The sequence below is a fragment of the Notothenia rossii genome (assembly GCF_949606895.1).
Source record: "Notothenia rossii genome assembly, chromosome: 10".
NCBI lineage: Eukaryota > Metazoa > Chordata > Actinopteri > Perciformes > Nototheniidae > Notothenia > Notothenia rossii.
The window spans coordinates 18,611,619-18,623,879 of NC_136908.1; the positions used below are offsets into that span (position 1 = coordinate 18,611,619).

Genomic DNA, 12,261 nt, shown 5'->3' on the forward strand with positions numbered 1-12,261 from the left:
TTTAGCTCAACGGAAAGCAAGCCAGATGGCCACTGCTCCCCAGAACCCCCAGCGCCCGTCCCAGAGGAACAAGCTCCGCCCGCACCCATTATCACCCAACGGGAGAAGAGACCAGCCAGACCTCCAAAGAAGAAGTTTCAGAAGGCGGGACTTTACTCGGATGTGTACAAGTCCGAAGAGTGAGTTTCTAAGAAATCCTAAATCTTCTGATGTTTATTTGACATGTCAATGCACCAGTTTAACTTAAGTCAAACTTTTTTTTAACATTTCTGTTCCAAACCATGCAGTCCCCGGAGTCAGCTCCTGCAGCTAAAGAAAGAGAAGCTGGAATACATACCTGGAGAACATGACTATGGATTGTTTCCGCCTCCAATACATGTTGGTGAGTCTGTTTTTTAATATACCTGACAAATCAAAGATATTTTATTTTCTGGTGCCTTTTAAAAGCTTGATTGTGTCAGTCATGTTGCTTTTTAAATAACTTTAGTATTTTGCTTTATATTAAAACCTTTTAAACAATAATTTGCATTAATGTCAATTACCTTATGCGGTGCTTTACCTAATCGATTTTCAATTCAATTTCTGTTCATTTATCGTCACAAGAATAAGTCCTAAGTCCTCTATCCTATATATTTCTTATACACTACCTAACATTGTCTGTGTCTGGCTGGTTCTGCATCAGGCCCGTTTCTTGTAATGGCCTTCCTGCCAGCTGTGAGTAGGATTTTGAACAAGTCATTACCCTACTTCAAAACCACTTCAGTTATATTGCCCATGGAACACAATATAACTCAATGGAACACTTATTGGAGTTTAAATATCCTAAAACCTCATTTAATACTGAATCCACTCTTTTCCAGAATGGCTTATTTTGGGGCTAATCCAAAAGATTGATGCATGATTTGCATCTGTTTGGCCACATTGCCTCCAGAATGTTTGTTTGCTTTTTATCTTAGGAGTAATAAAGAAACAATTTAGATTTTTCCAATTAAATTCTCTCCATTTATTTGAATGTGGGGATGTTTGTAGTGCTGCTGTGTATTTATTGAATTGCCAGAAAGCGTTATATACCAAGATGTACAGTATATTGCTATTGAGATATTAGATCTTTTGCCATATCGTTAGACCTACTTTACCACTGGAAGATTTCCTAACAGTGCCTCCTCTATTCATCAGTTTTGTTTCTATGAGCAGAGGAAAAACATTGGCTCTTCATGATGTTTGATTACGTAAGTGTTTTGCTGACTAAAAGCCCTAACAGCTCTTTCTACTTTAGTCACCAAGGGCTTCTGGGCTTACTAATCAAAACTATACAGATTACTCAGTCAACCTGCTTCTAGGAACAGGACCCTCCCCTTTACAGTCAGCACACGCCTGTATTTACAGCTATGATAGGTGAAAATCCCCAAATGTTTCATCAAGAGTCTCATTTTCATACCGGTTTTGATTATAAATGTGATTCGCTTAGCTGTTAGGGGTGTAACGGTTTCAAGCAGAGACCGAAAACGCATCTTTTGTGGTTCATTTAGATAATTTAATTTATAAAGATAATCTACTAAAGGGTTTTTGAAATGTTCTTGTAGTGGATATTATTAAACCCAGAAACTCCCTAAAAAAGAACGGTGTCGCCAACATTTGAGTCTGAACCAAACTATGGACTTTAAGAATTGTTTACACCCCTTGTTTGTTTGGTCAATCATTGCTTCCCTTTTCTTTTATGTTTCAAGTTTATTTCTTCCTCTAAAATTTGCCCTGCTTTGTTTTTTCAGGGAAGTACCTGAGACAGAAGCGCATTGATTTCCAGTTGCCTTACGACATCTTATGGCTGTGGAAACACGATCAGGTGATAAATCACATCGTGTCATGTTTGGTGCTTTTAGGGGTTTCCCATGCTCACAGTCAATTACTGATAAGTCGTTTCAAAATGTACAGGCCCAGTGAGGGCCCACCTACATGTTGGTTTCTGTCTCTGAACCCTCTTTGTTTTTCTATTTCAGCTTTACAAAAGGCCGGATGTCCCCCTTTATAAAAAGATCAGATCAAGTGAGTACCCAGAGTTTATCCAGTGATTCGGACGGAATGTATTTTTTAAACTTAATTGATTTATGTGCTTGCATTTCTTTGTTTTATTGAGTTTGTTACTTTCACTTTGGTGGTCAGTGTTATCCATTATATGCATTGTTTTCGTGCATAAAATGTTAATATTAATTAACCTGAGAGTTTCAATAGCTGTAAATGTATAATGATAATCCCCCATTTATGTCACAGATGTCTATGTGGATGTGAAGCCTCTCTCTGGTTATGAAACAACAACATGCAACTGTAAGCCGCGTGAGAACATTAATGATAAAGCCTGCCTGGATGATTGTCTGAATAGGTAAGTATTTGATGAAGAAAGTCAATATGTGTTCGAGAGTGTTGTTGAGACATTGTTTGTTCGATAATGAAACCTTAATGAAAAGAAAGTAAACTGGGTATTAAGAGTCAGCCTCATTTCACTGCCTTTTCCCCCAGGATGAGTTTTGCTGAGTGCTCTCCCAGCACCTGTCCCTCTAATGATCAGTGTGACAACCAGCACATCCAGAGACACGACTGGGTCCAGTGTCTGGAGCGATTCCGGGCTGAAGGCAAGGGCTGGGGCATCCGCACCAAGGAGTCACTTTGCTCTGGACAGTTTATCATCGAGTACCTGGGAGAGGTGGTTAGCGAACAAGAGTTTAGGTGAGACAATCTTGTCACGTAGTCTACAATAAATCCTGTCTGTTTCTTCTCTATGTTCAGGACGTTATTTATCCTGCCATGGAAATAAATTAAAACCTCTTTTTTAATGTTCTCTCCCACCTTATTTTAGGAGCCGTATGATGGAGCAGTACTTCGCCCACAGTGGCCAGTACTGTCTGAACCTGGATAGCGGCATGGTGATCGACAGCTACAGAATGGGCAATGAGGCGCGCTTCATCAACCACAGCTGTGAGCCCAACTGTGAGATGCAGAAGTGGTAGGTGTCATGGCAGATTTAAACCAGTTCCCCCCTGATCTCCTTTTGTTGCTTTTGGGTTCTCTCACCAAAGCACATTTTTGACTAAACCCTTTAAAGAATGGTTGAGGACGGATAATTGAGCCAGACATGGTTTGAACTTTACAGAGCAGATATGTACGCTGTAGCGGGCAAATACATTTGAACAGAATGTGTATATTCAAAGACATCTATGGATTGTGTTGCAGAGATATATCTATTGAAATTAGCATGCTGACTGATTAGCCCCAGCCTGTCCTGTCTTGTAATACCAATCGTGGTGCCCCGAGTCCAGAGAACGTGGAAGTAATACATCCTTTGACCTTTGCATTTTAATAGTTTAGTATCTAATAATAGTAGAGGTGACCTGCAGCCCTATATCTTTGGAGTTCGCGGCCAGGTATTAAACATTGCGGTTTTTAAAATGCCAGCGTTGTTTACACCCATGTTTATTATCCTCTTCTTCCCTATCTTTGTTGACTTATATTAGCGTATCTTGTTGTGTTACCTGTTAACTCAAAAAACAGCTCTGTGGCTTTAGTAGGGGTCCTAAAACTCCACAGGGAGTGTTTAAGGACTGTGAGGGAGATGAACAGTCACACACAGTATATTCAAGAGGGAGTGATAAACAAGTGAAGCCGAGTCCTGCTCAGTTGTGAGAGTAGAGTGAGAAAGCTGATTGGAAAACGTTCCAGCTTGATAATTCAGCATTTCTTTTTCTAAATGCTTCCGCCACTTACGGTTAACGAACTGGAAAATACCAGCCTATTACCTAAATAGTTTCAGTTAATTGCTATTTGTTTGTGTGCCTGCTGATTTGTGTGAGCTGGGTAATTTCTTACTCAGTCTGTATGAGGCAAATGGAGGGAAAGTACCAGAAGGGGACGAAAGATGTTCATATGCGTAGAAATAATCATTATGGTACGGTACAAATACTGCTATGGCTATTTTAACTGAAGTGTTCGCACATAATATCAAATAGTGGTTTCAGTATAGGTTACCTTGAGTTGTAATGAATCTTGTAGCTATAAATCATTGTGAAGGTTTATAGTTGTGTTAGATTTGGAAGAAATTCTATATTTAGACAATGTCTGAAGTTGTGTGCATTCATTAAGCTTAGCAGTTGAACCACTTTACTTGAGATACAGATAAGTAGATGCACTGTATGTTTGCCAGTATTGGGTTACCCTTGTTTGGGTTACCCTTGTTTGGGTATCTTATACAAGCTCTGATAGAGACGCGTGTAGCAGGTGCGCTTTAAATGACAAAGCTCTGACTTGAAACCCCAGCCTTATTATTGTGGTTGCGTGGGGGATAATCTGATGAGATCACCTCAGTGAGTCTTTGCCAGTGTTCAGAGACCTAAATGGCTTAAATACCTTGTACTATGCCAAAAACAATTCACTGGTTTCCTCAGGGGCTGTTCTCTCAACATGGCTACATACGCTGCAATAGGAGACTTGGTTTGGCAGGCTTTTTCTGTGCCTGACTTTTATCAGTGAGACCTACTTTTTCTTTGTATTTAACCATTATGTTAAATGTCTGCAACATGTGTCAGCACAGTTAAAATGGTTAGCATGTGACAGCTAACAACCTCCAGGGAGCCAGAATACAACTGTACTCTCTGCCCTTACAGTATAGGACTCATCTAGGACACTGTGTGTACTGTAGAGTGGCTGGGCTGAAATAAAAGACTCCACAAGGATGGAGGATTTTCAGCACAAAGCCGTGACGAGTCGTCCATCTTGTCACAGAAGAGAGATTACTTGGAGCCGGCCTTAGATACAGCTGTAGTGTCTGAAGACAATGCGCTGAACCAGCTTTTTACCCCTATAGAAGGAATAAATTATCAAGTGGCTGGCGAACAGAATAGCCTGCTTTATTCTTAGAAGAATAGCAAAAAGCTGGAGCGCTGCTTTGGTTTGGAGAAGGGGGAAATAAGGGAGTACGAGGTGTTAAGCAGTTGCCAAATCGAGCAAATAAAAACCTGGCCAGTCCTCTTCTCCTTTTGTCCTGATTTTAAAATGCTCTGATTTAATTAATTCTAACTGGGCCTGGTCAACATTGGTTTACTTCAAGACATTAACCTCTAAAAGCTGAACCCTCCTTTTTTAGACTTTGTCATTTTCTCCCTAGACAAAAAAGGATTGACCTGAAAACTATTAGCTTTCCATTTCTTTTGTTTTTAAAGATGAATTGAATTTGTTCTGGTTCCTGTTGTTTATTAACACCGGGGAATGTGCTAGAAAGTCATTTCATTTGTTATTACCTATCAATATATTTACTTCTATATAATGTCATCAATAAATTACTTTTCTAAACATATTAAAATAAGCATGTGCCTGCTAGATTTGCTTCTCTAACCAGCCAAAATAACATGGTAATCTATTGAGCAGCTCGTACAATTTCAACATGCAGCCATTTGCAGGTGTTTTAGATAGATCCAGTGATTTAAACCACTCAGACATTTTACGTCTTAATTGAACAAATCTCCTCATGCTTTATGGTTACCGATGAAATTCATCATGTGTATCCACGCAGCACCAACTCATTGCTTCTTCTTCTCCCTGTCAGGTCGGTGAATGGCGTTTACAGAATCGGTCTCTTTGCTCTGAAGGAGATCCCTGACGGCACTGAGCTCACCTATGATTACAACTTCCATTCCTTCAATACAGAAGAGCAGGTAAAACACCAGCGGCCATCTTTGAGCAGCTAATAAAACAACACTTTTCATACTTCATTGCAATATTCATTACAACTCTTTTTTTGGGGCATTCTACAGCAAGTGTGTGAGTGTGGCTCAGAGAGCTGTCGGGGCATCATCGGAGGGAAGAGCCAGCGAATCAACGGCCTGCCCCCGAAGGCGGGAGGGACGCGGCGGCTGGGCCGACTCAAGGAGAAGAGGAAGTCCAAGCACCAGCTCAAAAAACGAGTGAGTGATCAATGTCAATACTAATACTAATAGAGATTAGAAAAGACAACTTCATTTGTATTTTCTAGAGAAAGCATGTTTGTTTTTTAACTACATGATATAATGCTGTGCTTAGACTTGTCTTTAATTGAAACTATATCCTTTTGTTATGGTGCTGAAGCTTGATAAAAGTGTTGCAGTGTTTTAAAAAAAATCAGGTGCAGTGTCGATGTAGGGCATGGATGTGTGTGTGGGTCTCAGAGGGGCTCTTGGGGAGCCAGGTGTCTAAAAAAAGAAACTCAGTAAAGAAAGTTTTGTATTAAGGTTGAAAGTTATGAACACAAATGTACAGTATCATGGTTATGAGGATGAATCATTCAAGGAAGTTCTCAAATTGTATTGAATTTGAAATAAAACCGGAATTACACACAGCCTCATGAGCTATGTCGGTCTTCATAAAGCTTCTTTTTATCCTCAGGAGGAAGAGTCGAGTGACAGCAGCAAGTTTTACCCTCATCTCATGAAGCCCATGTCCAACAGGGAGCGGTAAGCACATAAGCAACACTTTCTGAATGTAACTTTATTATTTTGGTTCTATTTGGTATATATTCAGAGTTATGAATTTCACTGAAAGTAGACAATATGCTAACAAATATTTGCATTCTTAATCAGAAATGTAATGCAATCTATGAGAATAAAACAACCATTTAGTTAAATGTCATTTATTGTAGTTAGTTTGCAACTTCAATAACCAAAATGACTGCTGTTTATGCTTCTAGTTCCTTAACAGAATGGTTAACAGTGTATTGCTATTTAAGCTCTAAAGTGTGAGGTGTGAGTTGCTTGCACTCACAGACAGTGTTCTCACACTTCTGTCCTCTCTCCCTCACTCATCAGGAACTTTGTGCTGAAGCACCGAGTGTTTCTCCTGAGGAACTGGGAGAAGATGAGGGAGAAACAGGAGTTGCTGAAGAAAGAGGGCGAGAGAGATAGAGACTCCGGCAGCTTGTCTTTGTATACGCGCTGGGGAGGCGTCATCCGGGACGACGGTAATATTAAGTCAGGTGAGTTAAGTTTAGGGGCTCAGTTGCATCCTTTCTGAGCATGGAACTGAACCTTAAGCCATATGAAATGTAATAACGAAGACATTAATAACGTTTGTGTCCTGTTTCTAGACGTGTTCCTGACGCAGTTCTCAGCCCTTCAGACGTCTCGCTCGGTACGAACGCGGAGACTGGCCGCCGCCGAGGAGAACACAGAGGTCACACGCACGGCTCGCCTCGCACACATCTTCAAGGAGATTTGTGACATGATCACCAGCTACAAGGGTAAGTGATTAAGGAGAAATATAGAGCATGTGACCACACTGGTGCTTGTGTAAGCATTTGCTGAACAACATCTTTGTCCTTTCCTATAAACTATTCTTATTAGTCTGACCTCTAGACGAATCTGAGGCCTCTAAACCACCCCTTTCAGCGGTTCCAATGTATAAATAAAGATATGATATCCTGTTGAAATTGTAAAAAGTGCTTCTGTGTATTTGTTTCAGAAAGACTTGACACTGAAGAAAACAGATTTTCTTTGTGTTTTCTCTTTGCAATTATATGTCTTTCATTCATTCACGCTGCTGCTTGTCTTGGCCAGGTCTTCCTTAAAAAGAGACTCTTCATTTCAAAAGGACTTTACTAGTGGAAAACAAATCATATAAAACCTAGTTGAGGAATGTTATCCTTCTTTCTCCCTCAGATTCAGCCGGTCAGACACTTGCTGCTCCGCTGGTGAACCTCCCATCTAGGAAGAGGTAAGTGTTTTCCATACATTAGTGTTACGCTGTTATCCGCTCCGTCAGTTTGTAGCACCCACATAGAGTAACAGTTTTAATCTTTTGCCTCCCATTTCAGCCGTGACAGTCTGTGCTTTGATTCTTGTCCGCTACTGATAGTATCTGTATCAAAACAATAACAGCTCATCATGTCTCTTTGGCTACATGGTACTAATACTGTCAGCGGCCTGTGTCGTTACTGTTTAAGCCACTGTGTGCACAACATTCAACCACCATGCAGCATGTGTGTTAATTTAGCAGGCTTGTTATGATGTGTATAAATAGTATAAATATAAAAACATGACACTGATAAGATGGCACAACCGGCTGCCTATCTCTCTCAGACCAATCCCGTTTTAAATATTTTTTCTTGTAAATGAATACAGACTTATCCCTCTTTTTTTTGTGCCATCAGGAACAGCCAGTACTATGAGAAGGTGTCCGACCCTCTGGACCTGAGCACCATCGAGAAGCAAATCCTCACCGGCCATTACAAGACGGTTGAAGCGTTCGACACAGACATGCTCAAAGTGTTCCGCAATGCTGAGGTAGGCAGGTGTACCGACGTTATGATCCCCTTCAATGCTTTTCGGTTACATTCATACAGTGTGTGCATAGTTTCGTCAGTTGAGCAGTACATGGGAGAAGTACTGAGTATTTAAAGATACATTTGACCAATAAAACTGAACACCAAGTGCTTCATGGTATCTGGCGTCCACAGTGCCTTTGCTTTCCCAATCAGTGACTTTGAGCCATTAAAGCAGCAACTCAATCGTTTCTGAACCTTCAAAAACTGTTACCTCAAAGCAGGAATTATTTTACACTTCCAACTGTCTTTCAGGAACTACATTAAGTCCCTGGTTTCTCAATTCAAAGCTCAGGTTTCAATTCCCATGAGAAATGTACAGTAAAGATACCCTGATGCTGAGGGATAAACCCACTGCCGTTTGAAAAGGATCCATCAAACGAAACGCTTAATCCATGTTGTGGATCTTCTCTGTCTTCAATCTGTCGGATTGATGTCAACAATCATGAAAAGGATCGGTATTATGATTGCATGAAGGCTGCTGCCGTGTCAGTCAATTCATCTCTCAATAACTCTTATCACACAAGCATTTGAGACTCTCGAGTTGATACCACATTTCTGAGTACAACAGATTTGAAAAAGCCTCATCAAAATGATCGTTCAGTCTGTTAATGTGCAGCTGTAACCCATTCCTCCTGTCTCACACACTAACACCTCCCCAGTGGGATATGGCTTCATGACTGCTGATGCTCTGCGCACACGCTACAGGCCTGTTTGATTTACATCTGTATAGCTGAGCCGTTTAAACAAGTGCCACTTGAAACCTCTCAGAGGAGCTTACTCTTCCAGTCGGAGAAATCTGAAGTGGTTGTCTAAATTAGATTCCCCTTTGGTCCCAAGACCCTGTTGGCCAGATTGAGAAAAGCGTGAGGGGAATGTGGTTTATTGTTGAATTGAAAGCTGTGGCGTGAAGCATTGTCTTTGAAATGTTGGCAGCTGCAAAGACAGTTTTGAATGCATCAGTCTGTGTCAATGACCTTTTTGTTCGGCGGGAAATTGCTGTAGGCCTGCAGGCGGATCAGCTGAAAGTCTTGTATGAGTGACTGAAAAAGAAGGGTTTGATTTTTAGGGGTAAAATGTGCATTCTTCTGCCTTTTTACATATGATGTATGTCATATCTTAAAGCCGGTAGTGAATGCTTTGTGTCAAAATAAACACATGTAATCATTATTTCCTGCAAATGTATTGTTTTGCCACAAAAATAAAAATAAAGCAGCTGCATTTATCACTTGTCTCTTTTTCCCCCCCCCATCAGAAATATTACGGGAAGAAGTCGTCTGTGGGCCGGGACGTGTGTCGGCTGCGGAAAGCCTACTTCAGCGCTCGCCATGAAGCCGCCGTGCAGATCGATGAGATCGTGGGCGAGACCGCCAGCGAGGCCGACAGCTCGGACTCACTGGAGCGTGACCACGGAGGGTCGGGGTCCCACGACAAGGACGACGACATCATCCGCTGCATCTGTGGAATGTACAAGGACGAGGGCCTCATGATCCAGTGTGAAAAGTGCATGGTAAGAAGCGCAAGTGGGGGGGAAATCGTTATTTGCACTAGCTGAGGGGAAGATGGATTCCCCATCATATCTTTTTGTGTCACCGGCTGATAGGTTACACCTGTTTTCAGTGAGCGCTTTCTCTTGAGACTCCACCTAACTAAGGAGTGCTTTGTTAAATAGATTTTCCAAAGCAGAGTGTGCACTCAGTCCTCCTGTGTGTCTTCTCTGCTATTTCTAGAACACATGGAGGGTTGCACATATTGATTGAAACTACCACAGTTTCAGATCTGTGTGGAGTTACAAATGTTTTTATCTGTGTTAGTAATACAGAATCCGAACATCACTGAGTGAGGCACTTTTAACACCAGCTGGGAAGTTATTCATTCAACTATCTATCTTGTGCTTTCCTGTGATCCAACCGTTGTTTCTCTCACTCCAGGTGTGGCAACACTTTGACTGCATGAGGCTGGAGACTGAGGTGGAGCACTACCTGTGTGAGCAGTGTGAACCTCGACCTGTAGACACGGTACGTCTCTCCCCCCTCCAAACAGCCATGATTGCTGTCCCTATCTAGGCCTAAATTATAGAACCTCTCTCATCTGTCCTCACCCATATGCGTTATTGTTGTCACAGGAAGTTCCCATGATACCCCAGCCCAGCTACGCCCAAGCCGGCTCTGTCTACTACATCTGCCTCCTTCGAGATGAACTCCTGCTTCATCAAGGTAGAGAAACCAGAAGTCTTGAGCTAACAAAAGCCTGGAAAGGTCCAGTCTCTGTACATTTAGAGTCCCATTAAAGGCTTCTGCTGACCTCCAGTCGTGTATGTGCAAGTATACTTCAGGACCGCCTCACATGAGTGTTTATGTGGCCGATTAAATAATGCTTACCACAAGGATCTGGTAAAGTCCGACACATTTCCTTCCATGGTCATAATGTCCAGTTTGGCTAAAACAGCAAATTTGCTCTTTGGCAGGCATTAGGTCATTTTCTCTGTATTGCTAATTTAAAAAGAAAAGTGCTTAACGACCCATTTTAGTGTACCCACTACTCCCGTGAAGAATATGAATAGAAGGAAACATCGGCCTCTTGTTATGGCTGATCTCTGTGGCGCACATGCACCACTTGTCAGGCCTGTTAATTGTTTATAGTTGTAGTGTAGTGTTGCAGCAGCCGCTCCACAAATGTCTGAAATGCATCCTGTTTCAGATGCCGTGTGAAGTTCTCTTGTAAACAACCTACGTGATGTTTACATTGAGTGTTACTCACCCAAATGCCTTGTGTGTATACTTCAGGTCTGACAAACGTGTTTAATGCATTTCATATTTTAAATCCTGTGATGTTAATGTAAATGTTTTCTAGCCCACAGGGGTTTCTTCCTCTTCTCTCACACTGATGCATTTCTTGGCCCATTTAAGAAACCTGTAGATCATTTGAATAGTTTGAAACCAATGGCAGTCAAGTAATTTAGTCAAGGCAATTCTAAATCATTTTATTATTTCAACGGTTTTTGTTTAAAGTGGCCATGAAGTAAATCTGATGTTTTCTAGGTCATTTCTTTGCCGTTCAAACCTCACATTTGGTAATAGTGTTATTGCACTGAGATGTTATACTCAGCCTGTCAGCTGACCTTTGTACCAAGGAGTCACTTTTACTTTTGCAGACAAGTAACCTGTCAGTGTCTTGTGTGCAGGTGACTGCGCGTATCTGATGAGAGACAGCAGACGCACACCTGAGGGACAGCCGGTCAGACAGTCCTACCGTCTGTTGTCTCACGTCAACCGAGACAAACTCGACATATTCCGAATCGAGAAACTCTGGAAGAACGAAAAGTAAGTCAATCAGATTGTAGTATTCAACGACTATGGTGATAGATTGTAGTTACCTTCCAGGGAGAACAGTCAGATACTGGTGGATTATTATTGTGCTTATCAAGTTGTACTACATCATTTAATTTGTATTTTCTGTTTCTACTCACACTCTTAAGGGGTGAGAGGTTTGCCTTTGGCCACCACTACTTCCGACCTCACGAGACGCATCATTCTCCATCACGCCGCTTCTACCAGAACGAGTTATTCCGCATGCCGCTCTACGAGATCGTCCCCCTGGAGTCAGTGGTGGCGACCTGCTGTGTCCTCGATCTCTACACTTACTGCAAAGGTGAGGGGAAACACGTGTGTGAACTCACGCATGAATGGAGTTCTTTCAACAACTACCGCTTAGGTTTCCTTGTTGCTCCAGTAAAGCTCTGTGAACTGTACAAAATGCAGCTGCGCTTATCTGTGCTCGGGTGCAAAGTGTGTGAGTATGAATATGAAGCATGACAGTGCTGGAGGTTAACAATCCCATTATGGCTCACTCAGCTCAGCTTAACTTTATTTATATAACACCTTTCATACAACCTGCAGTCAAAAGTGCTTCACAGAGCAAACATA

General features: G+C 41.7%; 1 protein-coding gene across 4 annotated transcripts in view; it reads left to right on the forward strand.

The window, feature by feature from the left end:
* ash1l (ash1 (absent, small, or homeotic)-like) overlaps positions 1–12,261 on the forward strand; it is a 31,045-nt gene that overhangs the window by 13,577 nt on the left and 5,207 nt on the right. For all 4 annotated transcript variants that reach the window (XM_079653046.1, XM_079653043.1, XM_079653044.1 and 1 more), the window contains 19 exons: positions 6–179; positions 288–382; positions 1,770–1,843; positions 1,998–2,043; positions 2,269–2,377; positions 2,515–2,721; positions 2,852–2,998; positions 5,591–5,699; positions 5,799–5,948; positions 6,406–6,473; positions 6,825–6,991; positions 7,103–7,255; positions 7,674–7,728; positions 8,165–8,297; positions 9,591–9,845; positions 10,267–10,353; positions 10,461–10,551; positions 11,520–11,658; positions 11,814–11,986. In XM_079653046.1, the coding sequence (XP_079509172.1) occupies positions 6–179; positions 288–382; positions 1,770–1,843; positions 1,998–2,043; positions 2,269–2,377; positions 2,515–2,721; positions 2,852–2,998; positions 5,591–5,699; positions 5,799–5,948; positions 6,406–6,473; positions 6,825–6,991; positions 7,103–7,255; positions 7,674–7,728; positions 8,165–8,297; positions 9,591–9,845; positions 10,267–10,353; positions 10,461–10,551; positions 11,520–11,658; positions 11,814–11,986 (2,432 nt within the window). The remainder of the gene's footprint in view (positions 1–5; positions 180–287; positions 383–1,769; positions 1,844–1,997; positions 2,044–2,268; positions 2,378–2,514; positions 2,722–2,851; positions 2,999–5,590; positions 5,700–5,798; positions 5,949–6,405; positions 6,474–6,824; positions 6,992–7,102; positions 7,256–7,673; positions 7,729–8,164; positions 8,298–9,590; positions 9,846–10,266; positions 10,354–10,460; positions 10,552–11,519; positions 11,659–11,813; positions 11,987–12,261) is intronic.